The 12,555-nt window shown below is 39.9% G+C and overlaps 1 protein-coding gene across 1 annotated transcript in view; it reads right to left on the reverse strand.

Annotated features, from left to right (window-relative positions):
- DAPP1 (dual adaptor of phosphotyrosine and 3-phosphoinositides 1) overlaps positions 1 to 12,555 on the reverse strand; it is a 58,344-nt gene that overhangs the window by 27,933 nt on the left and 17,856 nt on the right. The window contains exons 2-3 of the mRNA XM_067736881.1: positions 10,148 to 10,270; positions 7,413 to 7,546 (exon numbers count right to left, since the gene is read on the reverse strand). Coding sequence (XP_067592982.1) covers positions 7,413 to 7,546; positions 10,148 to 10,270 — 257 coding nt within the window. The remainder of the gene's footprint in view (positions 1 to 7,412; positions 7,547 to 10,147; positions 10,271 to 12,555) is intronic.

Genomic DNA, 12,555 nt, shown 5'->3' on the forward strand with positions numbered 1-12,555 from the left:
TTTATAAGATGATGAAACTGAAGCTCAGAGAGGTCACATAACTTGCCCGAGGACACACAGTTAGCTGATACATGGCAAAGGCTGGAGTTAGAACTGGGAGTTCACATATTTACTCATTATACCATACGTTTTTCTCAGCCTTGGTGATAATGACCACCATGGAAACTCTCTACGGCCTGTGAAATGTTGTTCTTGGCTATTGTGGGCCAGAGATCGCATGTACAAATCAAAATTCGAAGAAGTGGTTTCTTTAAGAGGAAGCTTGAGGAAAGAAGAGGAGAGTTTTTGCTTCAACATTTCTCACCAGGCCTCAGTTTCTTCACTTGTAAAGGAGAAATGAAATGGTCTCTGAGCTCCCTTCCAAATCCAACATTCTGTAAATCTAGTTAAAAGCACAGGCCCAACTGAAGGGCAAGAAATATTAGGATGCTTAGTAACAAAATGTTTATCCTGTTTCTGCAATATTCACTTGATATACTTTAGTCCTGATGTCATTTTATTTTTGCCCTCATTTTTCTTTTCCTCCACCTTCTCTTCAAACTTTAAATTTTATTTTACTTTACTGTAATTATGTAGGCTATTTTATATCCTTTCTGGAGAGGCATGAAGGAGATGGGGCTAAGTATTTGGGGGATATTTCCTAGTCAGCCTTCTTTTGTTTTATGATTTCCTAGTATAGTTTCTCCAATGGCAATTTATGTAAATAAATTAAGAAGAGCAATAAACACGAAGACAGAAGTTCAAATTGAGTCACATTCTTTAGAACAGTAGCTTTATATCACATACCAAAAATATTAAAGGTTTTAAAGAAACTGAGGACTAAAACATGTATTGTAGGCCTGCCGTATCCTACAAGCATTCTGTTACATCATGTGGCAGGGATTCTTCCCATTCAAATCCGTTCAAGGCCATGCTGTGATGTGGCGATACTGTATTTCGGTGTCACTGTGACACCAGTTTCAGGAGACAGCAAAAAGAGTGGAAAGCACACACACTTTAGAACCAGTTAGCCCGGATTCCAGTCTCAGCTCTGATGCTTTCTATGTGTGCAGCTTGGGCAAAAAAATTAAAATCTTTGAGTTTTTATTTCCTCATCTGAAAATGGGAGCACTTTACACATTATAGTGGGTAGTCCAGAAGATTAAATAACTTGGTATATGTGAAAATATCTAGTAGCATACCTCAAACTTAGTAAAACTCCACAAAGATTTGTTTCATTCTCTTCCTTGCCTGCTTTTTGCTTTTTCAAACACACCTCCTCTACAAACTAAGAAGATTTATATTTTTGGCAAACATAAACTAAAGAAGTGACTCTTGGTTGTGGTTTGGCAACGTTCCAAGTTGTCACCAATTATTTTCAGAAGTGTCACATAATTCTCAAATTTAAATTAATTTTAAATTAATTATTTTAAAATGCTGGCTGGGTAAAATGGCTGGTGTCGCAAAATAAAATAGTAACTGTAGCAGTTATTAAAAGGTTGGGAATCCCCACATCAAAACAAAAAGAGAAGTGGAAATTTGACATTTAAGAAAGAACCAGATAGGATCTTCAAAATTGAGAACCAATTACTATAAAGGGTAAAGCACAAACACAGCACACTTGACTTATACCATATTTTTTCATGCTAGTTAGGTGATTAAAGTAACAACACAGTAATTCCTATAATAAATTGTACAAGACAATTTCATGTACAAAAGTATTGCAATATAAATAAAAGGTAATGGGAAAGGCAATTTTTGTTTTAATACTATTTGGACATTTAAGCGTAAAGAGAAATGGTATCTACATTTTCCAAGATGACACTCAGTCCGTTACAAGAGGAAACAGTAAAAATTAATAATGGACCAAACATATTCATACTAAAAAAAGTCTCAAATTTCCAAGTCTATTTGAGTTGAATTTAGAAGCCTTGTACAAATATGAATAGAAGTTTTACATGACATCTTACTATTACAAATGAAAGGCAGAGTCTGAATTTGATCATTACCGAGCGTACATACAACGCAAATCATCATTTTCAAATTATGCTTTGTATACACTTTGGAAGTAAACATTAATTGTCAGTAGCTTACTAGTTGCGATGCTGCCATGAAAGCTGCAATGCGGGCTTTGGTAATGGGATACCCACCACAGAATGTTGTGGATAATGATTAGTGTTTATTCTTTTAGGTGCTGGGACATAACAGGGAAAGAGAACTGACAAAAATCCCTCTTCTCATAGAGCTTACATATGAGTGTGAAGGTTTTAAAAAAATAAGTGAATTAAAAATATGTTAGAAGGTAAATGGGCCATTGAAGAGAGTAAAGCAAGTGGGTACATTGTATATATCTCTATGATATACTTGGGAGATGATTGGGTTTTGAGAATGAGAAGTATCTTAAGAGTGTTTGTGGGTATTCATAAGGAGAAATTAGAGTGAATGGAAACTTTAATGCAGATTAGAGAGATTAAATGTAGATTACAACAAGGGAAAGGGAAAATTATAATAATAGAATCTTAAAGTTGTCAGGAGGGTTAGACCTTGCTTACAAGATCTTCATTCTTTAGCTTAGGAGGCAGAAATCCTGGGAGTTTAAATAATAGGAATAAAATAGGAAAAAGAAATCTTAAAAGCGTATTCATCCCTTTAGGTTAACACTTTTACCTATCCTGAGAGCAAATATTTTCTTATGACCCAGGACCAAGAATTCTGGTTTCACTCTACTGAAGACATTAAATAGATATAAAATTGTAAGGCAAAAGTGTACGGTTGTTGTTTATTTGGACATCTTCCCTGTTGCCCTCAAAGGTGATGCCATTCCTGCCAGTGAATGAGTGTGAGAAAGTCTCTCTTAAGTAAACTCACTCCCCAGACCCTGGAGGGTGAGGCTGGCCTGAGTGGGTCTGGGCTGGTCTGCAGAGAGGCCTGAAATACCCAGTTCTAGCCCTTCCCATTCTGGGGATCTGGAGGTCAGAACCCTGGCAGGGCCTCATCCATCGTGCAGACAAATGCTTCCCCTGGTGATCCTTAACCGACCAAAAGTTTTAATAAGAATTTACACTTCATCTGATGGTGAAGAAGGAATCATCAGCCTGGAGGTCTCCTGATCACTGGAAGCCAATTCTTTTTAAATTTTTAAATTTTTAATTGAAGTACAGTTGATTTACAAAGTTGTGTTAATTTTTGCTGCACAGCAAAGTGATTCAGCCATACGTATATATACACACTCTTTTAAAAAATACTCTTTTCCATTATGGTTTATCCCAGGAGATTGGATATAGTTCCCTGTGCTATAAAGTAGGTCCTGTTGTTTACCCACTCTAAATGTAATAGCTTGTATCTACCAACCCCAAACTCCCAGTCCATCCCTCTCCCTTCCCCTTGGCAACCACAAGTCATTTCTCTATGTCTATGAGTCTGTTTCTGCTTTATAGATAAGTTCATTTATGCCATATTTTCAATTCCACATATAAGTGATATCATATGGTATTGGTCTTTCTCTTTCTGACTTACTTCACTTAGTATGATAATCTCTAGGTCCAACCATGTTGCTGCAAAATGGCATTATTTTGTTCTTTTTTACGTCTGAGTAGTATTCCAGTGTATATACATATGGACCACATCTTCTTTATCCATTCGTCTGTTGATGGACATTTAGGCTGTTTCCATGTCTTGGCTGTTGTGACTAGTGCTGCTATGAACGTAGAAGTGCACGTATCTCTTTGGATTATAGTTTTGTCTGGCTATATACCTAGGAGTAGGACTGCTGGGTCATATGGTAGTTCTATTTTTAGTTTTTTAAGGAATCTCCATACTGTTTTCCATAGTGGCCGTACCAGTTTACATTCCCACCGACAGTGTGGGAGGGTTCCCTTTTCTTCAGGAGCCAATTCTTTCTTTTCTTTTCTTTTCTTTTCTTTTCTTTTCTTTCTTTTCTTTTCTTTTCTTTCTTTCTTTTCTTTTCTTTTCTTTTTTTTCCTTCCTTCCTTCCTTCCTTTCTTTCTTGCTGCATTGGGTCTTCATTGCTGTGCACCAGCTTCTCATTGCAGTGGCTTTTCTTGTTGCAGAGCACGGGCTCTAGGCACACAGGCTTCAGTAGTTGTGGCTCGCGGGCTCTAGAGCTCAGGCTCAGTAGTTGTGGTGCAAGGGCTTAGTTGCTCCGCAGCACGTGGGATCTTCCTGGACCAAGGATCAAACCCATGTCCCCTCCATTGGCAAGCGGATTCTTAACCACTGTGCCACCAGGGAAGTCCCCAGGAACCAATTCTTAAATGAACAAGAAGAGATCTGTTTTTAGAAGATGGAATCCCAGTTTCCATTCACTGTTATTCATAGGTCACACTGCTGACTCCGTGACTTCCAAGGACCATCTGGGCTTAAAAGCCATCATAGCTTCAGCAGGTTATCTTGTTTCCTGAGGTCTATTACTCTCAGGGGGCATAACGGAAGCTCCTATGTCATGGGTTTTGCCCCTTGTTCCCAGCTTTGGTGGCTTTGCCTTCAGCTGGCAGGGACAGATAAGAGGAATATTTCAGAGTTACTGGGATCTAACTCAAGAGCCGGAAGCCAGTTTGTCAAGTACATATCTATTGGCACTCAGGGTCTGTAGCAGGGGTTTAAATAGCAACAAATTCCCAACTGGGTAATGAATAGAACAGAGGAGAGGCAATGGAGAGCAAAAATCTCAGTTTCCTAAGTTTGCAATAAATAAAATAACAATTATAGTGATGATAAGGCTACAGCAAGTTTCAGCTTTTTTTTTAAGTTTTGAATTTTATTGTATTCTTTCTTTTGTACAGCAGGTTCTTATTAGTCATCCATTTTATACATATTAGTGTATATATGTGAATCCCAATCTCCAAATTCATCACACCACCACCAGCCGCCCTCTGTCACTTTGAAGAAAACTCCCATAGGTGTCTGGATTACAAATCTTTATAATTCCTATTGCATTAATCACAAACCTTCTTTAGTCAGATGAATCTATTTGCTGGGAAGCTTAATATTGACCCAAATGTAATCTGAGGAACCTTTACTTTGGTGCAGTCTTAGGTGATCCTTTCACCTAGTGATTGGATCAGTGCCAGAAAAGCTCAACCGGAAAGTGCTGCATTCACTTTGATCTCAGAGATGTGGTACATACATAGACACACACGATGAAATACTACTCAGCCATAAAAAAAAGAAATTTTGCCATTTGCAGCAACATGGATGGATTTGGAGGGCATTATACTAAGTGAAATAAGTCAGACAGAGAAAGACAAATACTGTATATCACTTATATGTGGAATCTAAAAAATACAACAAACTAGTGAATATAATAAAAAAGAAGCAGACTCACAGACATAGAGAACAAACTAACGGTTACCAGTGGGGTGAGGGAAGAGGGGAGGGACAGTATAGGGGTAGGGGGTTAAGAGGTACAAATTATTGTGCTTAAAAAATGCTACATGGACATATTCTATAGCACAGGGAATATAGCCAATATTTTATAATGACCATAAATGGAGTAAAATTTTAAAAAATTGTGAATCACTATATTGTACACCTGTAACATATAGTATTGTACTTCAACTATACTTCAATTAAAAAGAATTTAAAATAAAACAAAAAAACTTTTTTAAAAAAAAGGGGGGGGGTTTGAAACTTGCTAGCAGGCAGAATATGTACTTTTTCCTAACTTGGAGAAAGTCTGGAAAGGAGTACGGAGAATGACCAAAGATACTGAAAATAGAGTCTAGAGGGAGAGTTTAAAAGAAGGGAGCTGATTTTGCTTGGCGAGAGAAGAGGAGGCTAGAAAGTAACGATGGTAATGGCTTTGAAGGATACAAAGAGTTGCAACTTACAGTCATCATTCATTCATTTATTCATTCACTCACCCAAAGCACCACGCACTGTACCAGGACCTGGGAGACACAGAGAAGGACAAAAATTGAAGTAGACAAAACAGAGTCCTTGGCTTCAACATCTCCTGTCCATTGCCAGTGACCAAGAATTGAACGAAAATGAGTGTAGATTGGGACACAAGTAAGAAATAAGTCTGAAGGGAAGGGATTTGAAATTGAAATGCTTGCCAAGACCAAAGTAGCAAAGGAAATAAAATCATTACCACTTGCCCTTTGTTTATGAGAATTATTGCTGGTTAAATGATAAAGTAATTTTCAGGGTTGATTAGGAGAATTTCCACCAGAAACAAAAAAGATGACTGCTTCAATTTTATGGTTTGAAATAATCTATCAAAGACCTTGTATGGTCAGTATAAAGTAAGTCAACTATTTTGTGGTTTCCACTGTGCTTTCTGTCTTTCCTTGACTCTGTGTGAGTCATATCAGGGTCTATTCAGGCCACAGAAATAGCAGAAAAGGAAAAGGCACTGGTGGCATCTCTCCCAGTGTGATCAACAAAAAGCCCACTAACCAAGTTTACCACGAAAATGAGTGTGTACAAATTCGCAGCAACTGACTCTGCTATTAAGGTTTGAATTCCTCTTGTGCTTGGTTCTTGGAACTGTCCAACTTTTGATTAACTGAGAATCATCAACAATTTAGGACATATAAAATTGTGATTCTATGTCACAAATACAGAGGAAATCCTTTACTTTATTTAAATAGTATAGACAAATGAGTTAGATAATTTAAATACCAAGCGAGTGTGTTTGTTTTTTAACTTGAATTTTCTGGTTTGACTCTAACCACCCAGAAAGGAAATTTTAAACTATTTCCAGCCATACTTAAGTGCCATGTAAAAACTTACCAGAAACCAAGACAAGAGAAACAGAATTTTAGGATGAAATTAAGAAATTGTTCAGGAGAGTAATTTCTAGTCAGTATTTTTAATATTCAATGATCTTTGGGAAATTGCATTTCATTTTAAAATGCTCAAAAACTGCTCAAAATGATCATTTTTGGGTCTCCCCAGTAAGCAAACTTCTCATACCTAAACTTCTGAGGAATCAAAAAGTTGTTCTTTCCTTTGTTCTTTCTTTGTTTACTGTATATATCATTATAAAACAAATAGGTCATTTTAAAGAAATGTGTGCTTTTAATCAATCCATTAAATAACACATTCTGAGAAAAATACCTATTTTGCACAAGGCACATTGTTTTCTCCTAAAAATAATACTAACATACTGACACACACACACACACACATATATATATATATATATATATACTGAAGTATATATATACTGAAATATAATATACTGAAGTATATTATATACTGAAGTATATTATATACTGAAATATATATATATATTTTTTAATGTAGCATATGGCATTGTAATTGGAAAAAAAGTTTCTAAACATATCCAGTTGCTTATAGTATGCACATAATTCAATAGAAGTGACAACTATTTAATTGAAATCCGCTTTGTCCTGCCTCCATCCTGAAATGATATCTCACAGGTCAAGTATCTGTTCATAGCTTACCTGTCTCACTTCCAATCAAAGGCTGATTTGCAAAATGCTTGACAAAATCTTTCAAAGATGAGAATTCATTAAAGCCAAATTTAAATGAATATCCAGTATATTCAACGTGAAAGTGTTTGACGGAGTCTTTGGCTCTAAAAGGGAAAAAAATGTTTAACATTATTTAAGAAACGAGTATCTTTTTCGAAGGGGAATGTAACCTTAGGCATTAGCATTACCATTAAACCTTCTAAAAGCTGAGAGTTATGACACCATCACTGAAACCACTGGCACTTAAAGAACAGCGCTGGTTTCTTCGGGCAGAGCGTGCTCTCAATTTTTCATTCTAATGAAAGACAAGAGCCGGTGCTCCCTGTGAATTCTCTGACTTGCCGAACGAGTCTTTGAACATTAACCTCTTAAGGGGCATGAGTTTAAGAAGGGCAGGAAGAGAGATGATAGAAATGGCAAGTCACTCCCTCCCCGTATTCTTCTCTGTGCCTGGCCCTCCTCCCTTACTTGTTTGAGAGTCAATCCAAATTCTGCTTCTGTCACTTAATCAGTTATGTGAGCCCAGCCCTTTGCCTCCCATGCCTATTCCACTGCCTGCTGAATAAAATATCAGATTTCCTACATTGTCTTTCTCCACTTCATTTTTGGAATAAGGCAGAGAATTAAATTTTAAAAAATTTATATATGTATACTTGATTTGACCCAATCCTATCTTTCAAGCCTCACTTCCACTATTCCTCTCTTGCAGGGCATGCTGCAACTTTAGCAAGCATCAGAATCACCTGCAGCGCCCAGGTTTCTGGGCACTACCCCCCGAGTTCCTTATTCAGTAGGTCTGGGGTGGGGCCTGAGATCTGTATTCCTAACCTGCTCTCTGGTGATGCTACTGGTCTGGGGACCACACCTTGGGAACTGCTGCAGTGCCGCCACGCCTACTGTTCTCCTAGGAGTTTCTGCCTTTGTCCCTGAGCTCGTACAGCTCCCTTCACCTGTGACTTCTTCCACTTCGTTCCTGATCAAGTTTCAGTTCAAATGCCACTTACTCTATCAAATATTGCTTGCTACTTCCGGCTTGAGTTACTTGCCTTTTCTCTTCTCAACAACCCAAGCACTTACCTTGTTTTCTTTCATGGCATTTACAGCGCTCTACTTTGTAGTAAGGTATTTGGATATGGTCTTATTGCCCCTGTGAGGCTATACTTCCTGATGTCAAGGTCTCTGAATCTTCTACAGCACTTACCAAAGTGGTAGGCACAGAGCGGATGCTTTGAAATATTTATTATTAAGGAAGCGAATGACCAAATGAATAAAAACAATCATTCTCCTGAGCTGGTCTGTGATTCCTCTTACTTTTGCTGGTGGTTATTATTTTTTAAAGCATTTCTAAGTGCTTGTAATGGAAATTAATATTTTATATTTTAACTTTGTATATAGATGTAATATATATATCATCTCTTTGTAAGGAGCTTATAATTGTTCAGGCAAGACATACGAAAGTGAAAAGTTAACCTTTTAGCCAACAATTGCACAGATTTGTTTGAGATCTGGGGGAGATCCATGCGGTAAAGGATCAACCATCTAACCACTTTAATGCAATTTTAACGTTTGCTGTTGATCTGAGAAAGCACAATTCCTGTTTCCCCCAAAGCAGAATTCTATTTCTGGTGAATATTTTTCCCAAAAATGCTTTTTAGAAAATTTGTAAATAAAATAAAACAATAATGGTTTGAGGTTATTGGCTGGGTGGCCGAGGGCAATTACATGGAGTCCTCACATCACCATTCTGACCCAGGGGCAACTCCCTGTGAACCCAGAAAGACTTGCTACATGTCAGTGGACGCCAAGGTGACAGATGCTGACAGATAACAAATGACTCCCCCCGATTATCACGTGACTAGGTCACCTTCTCTGAAAGGGAGGCCAACCAGGAGGAAGGGGATGGGAGAGAAACCCTGGAAGGACAATCACTGTTTTGAGCAGGGCATACATGGTGGGCACTAGATTAACTTTCTTTTTCTTTCTTTTTTTTTTTTTTTTGCGGTACGCGGGCCTCTCACTGCTGTGGCCTCTCCCGTTGCGGAGCACAGGCTCCGGACGCGCAGGCTCAGCGGCCATGGCTCACGGGCCCAGCCGCTCCGCGGCATGTGGGATCTTCCCGGGGCACGAACCCGTGTCCCCCGCATTGGCAGGCGGACTCTCAATCACTGCGCCACCAGGGAAGTCCTAGATTAACTTTCTTAATAGGTGAAATGGAAATTCAAGAAAGAAGGTCAGTCCATTTATAGAAAAAAACTAAAAGTTGCATACTGCCTGCTTGAGTTTGTGATTATGAAAACTGCACAGCCACAAGTCATTCTGATTTTCCAGAGGAAGCAAGGAATAGTGAAAGGGGCACCGGGCCAGGTTTCAGGGATGTGATTCTGGTGCTGTTTCTATCACTGATTTATTGGGTGGAAGACACTTTACCACTTCAGGTTTCAGTTTCTTCATCAGTCAAGCAAGAGTTCTGGGTTAAACAATTCATAAAATCTCCTTCAGCTCTAACATTTTTTCTCCACCAATGGAAGGGGCAAGAATGTTTTTTGCAGGCTCACCACTCAGAGCTTGGCATCCTGGGACCTGCTGGTCTAGCAGGAATCAAGAGAATTCGGTTCTCTGGCAATCTGAGTGTGACCATGGAGTCAGTTCCCCGATAAATAAGAGGTGGGACCCCACTGAATTTATAGAGTTCTTAGGCATCCTACCTCACAGAGAGAGAGTACAGCCCTGTCCTTTCATTGCTGTTCCGCAGAAGGTAGCTCCCGTCGCATCCATTGGAGAGGAGAAGAGCCTCGGCTGCATGTCGGGTGAGGTTACCATGGTACCACCTGCGGAGGAGAGAGCAGCGCTTTCACTCGGGGTGAACCACAGGGAGACCCTTCCTGCACTGGCTTTTCCTCTCAGCAATATTCTCCACTCTGGGAGGCCCGAGACCAAACTCTGAGCCAAAACATCAAGAAAAGGAAATTGCTGGATGAGGCTGAAGGGGAAAGGAGAGAGTTGGCTAATCGCAGAGTGCTATGGGTTGAATTGTATCCTGTTGAGGTGCTAAGCCCCAGTACCTCAGAATGGGGCCTTATTTGGAGATAGGGTCTTCAGTGAGTTATAATGAGGTTATTAAGGTGGGCCCTAATTCAATAGGACTGGTGTCCTCTTGTGAAAAGGGGACTTCTGGAGACACACTTGCACACAGGGAGAATGCCATGTGAACATGAAGAAGGCCACCTGCAAGTCAAGGAGGGCGGGCTGGAGCAGATCCTTCCTTCACAGCCCTCCAAAGGAACCCACCCTTCTGACACCTTGATTTCGGGCATCTAGCCTCCAGAACTGTGAGATAATCAGTTTCCGCTGTTTAAGCCACCCGTTTTGTGGTAACTTGTCGTTGCAGTCCTAGCAAACAAACACACACTTTACTTTGTAGACAGAAAGTTTTTTAAAAATCCAAGTCAAAAATAACCATAAGAATAGATTTTGGCCAATTTTCTCTCTTTCTTTTGGTCTCTCTCTCACACTCTCTTTCCAAAGTGTGGTACCACCTTTTGCAGTGTAGAACACCACTGAGCTGTTATACCAGAGTCCGTTGTCATGAGGGAAATGAAGTTGAGCACAAGGAATTCAGATGTTTTATACTGAGATGCAAGCCCCATCCAATAGTGTTTCAAACTGACAAATATCTGCACAGCTGGGGAAGTCCCAAGGACATTCAAACTGATGTGTGTGTTTTAAAAAACAAAATACAGGGCTTCCCTGGTGGTGCAGTGGTTAAAAATCCGCCTGCCAATACAAGGGACACGGGTTCGAGCCCTGGTCTGGGAAGATCCCACATGCCACAGAGAAACTAAGCCCGTGAGCCACCACTACTGAGCCTGCGCTCTAGAGACCACGAGCCACAACTACTGAGCCAACGTGCCACAACTACTGAAGCCCGCACGCCTAGAACCCATGCTCTGCAGCAAGAGAAGCCCCCACTTGCCACAACTAGAGAAAGCCCATGTGCAGCAACGAAGACCCAATGTAGCCAAAAAAAAAAATTAAAAAATAAAAATAAAAACCAGAAAACAGAAACACATCAGAAAAGGTAACATATATTCACAGTAGGAAAAAAAAAATCTACGTAGTTCAAAAGAAAACATAATGAACATAAAGCTTTTTCCTCTCCCTTAATCCTCAGTCCCCCATTCCTTTCCCCAGAGGACCCCAACGTTAACCATTTTTTGTGCTTCCTCCTGAAAGGTATCCCATGCATTTAGACGCATTCAGGCCTGTCCGCTACCGCAGTTCTATGGAAATAAGCATTCCAGGCACACTGTTGTGCACCTCACTCCTTCCTAATGACAGTTTTTTCCTGTTCTTTTTAATGAGCGGTAGAGAGAGTTCAGTGTGGTGATGAGGACCGTGGGCTCTGCAGTCAATCTGCCTTAGTCCCGATCTGGGTGGCACCTCTTATTAGCTGTACCACTGTGGGCAAGTTACCTAACCAATCCGAGTCTCCGTCTTCTCACCTCTAAAATAGAATTAGTAACAGTTGTACCCTGTGGGCCAGTTGTAAGTTCTGTTCACATTAACACATATGAAATGGTCAAAACAGGCTTGGCAAACAGCAGGGCTCAAAACACATTAGGAGTTTTCACGAAGCCATTGAGATCCACAAAGCCATAACTTGCAATGTATCTTCTGGGACGTGATTTTCTTGTTGCTCAAATATAATTGTTGATTACTTTCAACTTACTGCAGATAACAGAAAGCTAGGTCCTGGGGACAGTAGCTGCTGCAAGGGACCCACAGTCCAGGGCAGTGGAGGGGAAGGGGACACAAGCAATTACACAAATATTGGTAATGTCAGTGAACTAAGTACTGTTAAAGAAATGTGCATGGTGTACAAGGAAGACCCCTGCTCTGGGGGTGAGGGATCCTACTGGGATGTCCTTGTGGCACGATATTTTCACCTGATAATAAAAATTAAACGTAAGACTAAATGTAGAAGGAAGTTTCTACATCGGTCTCCGAGCTATCTGTTTTCTAAATCTGCATTTGCTAATATCTGCTTCTTTAGCACATTTCCTCTTTGGGGCAGAGAGGCCTCCACCCTGTGTTAGAAATGTGCTTGCTAGCT

The sequence above is a fragment of the Pseudorca crassidens genome, chromosome 4, assembly GCF_039906515.1.
Source record: "Pseudorca crassidens isolate mPseCra1 chromosome 4, mPseCra1.hap1, whole genome shotgun sequence".
Classification (NCBI taxonomy): domain Eukaryota; kingdom Metazoa; phylum Chordata; class Mammalia; order Artiodactyla; family Delphinidae; genus Pseudorca; species Pseudorca crassidens.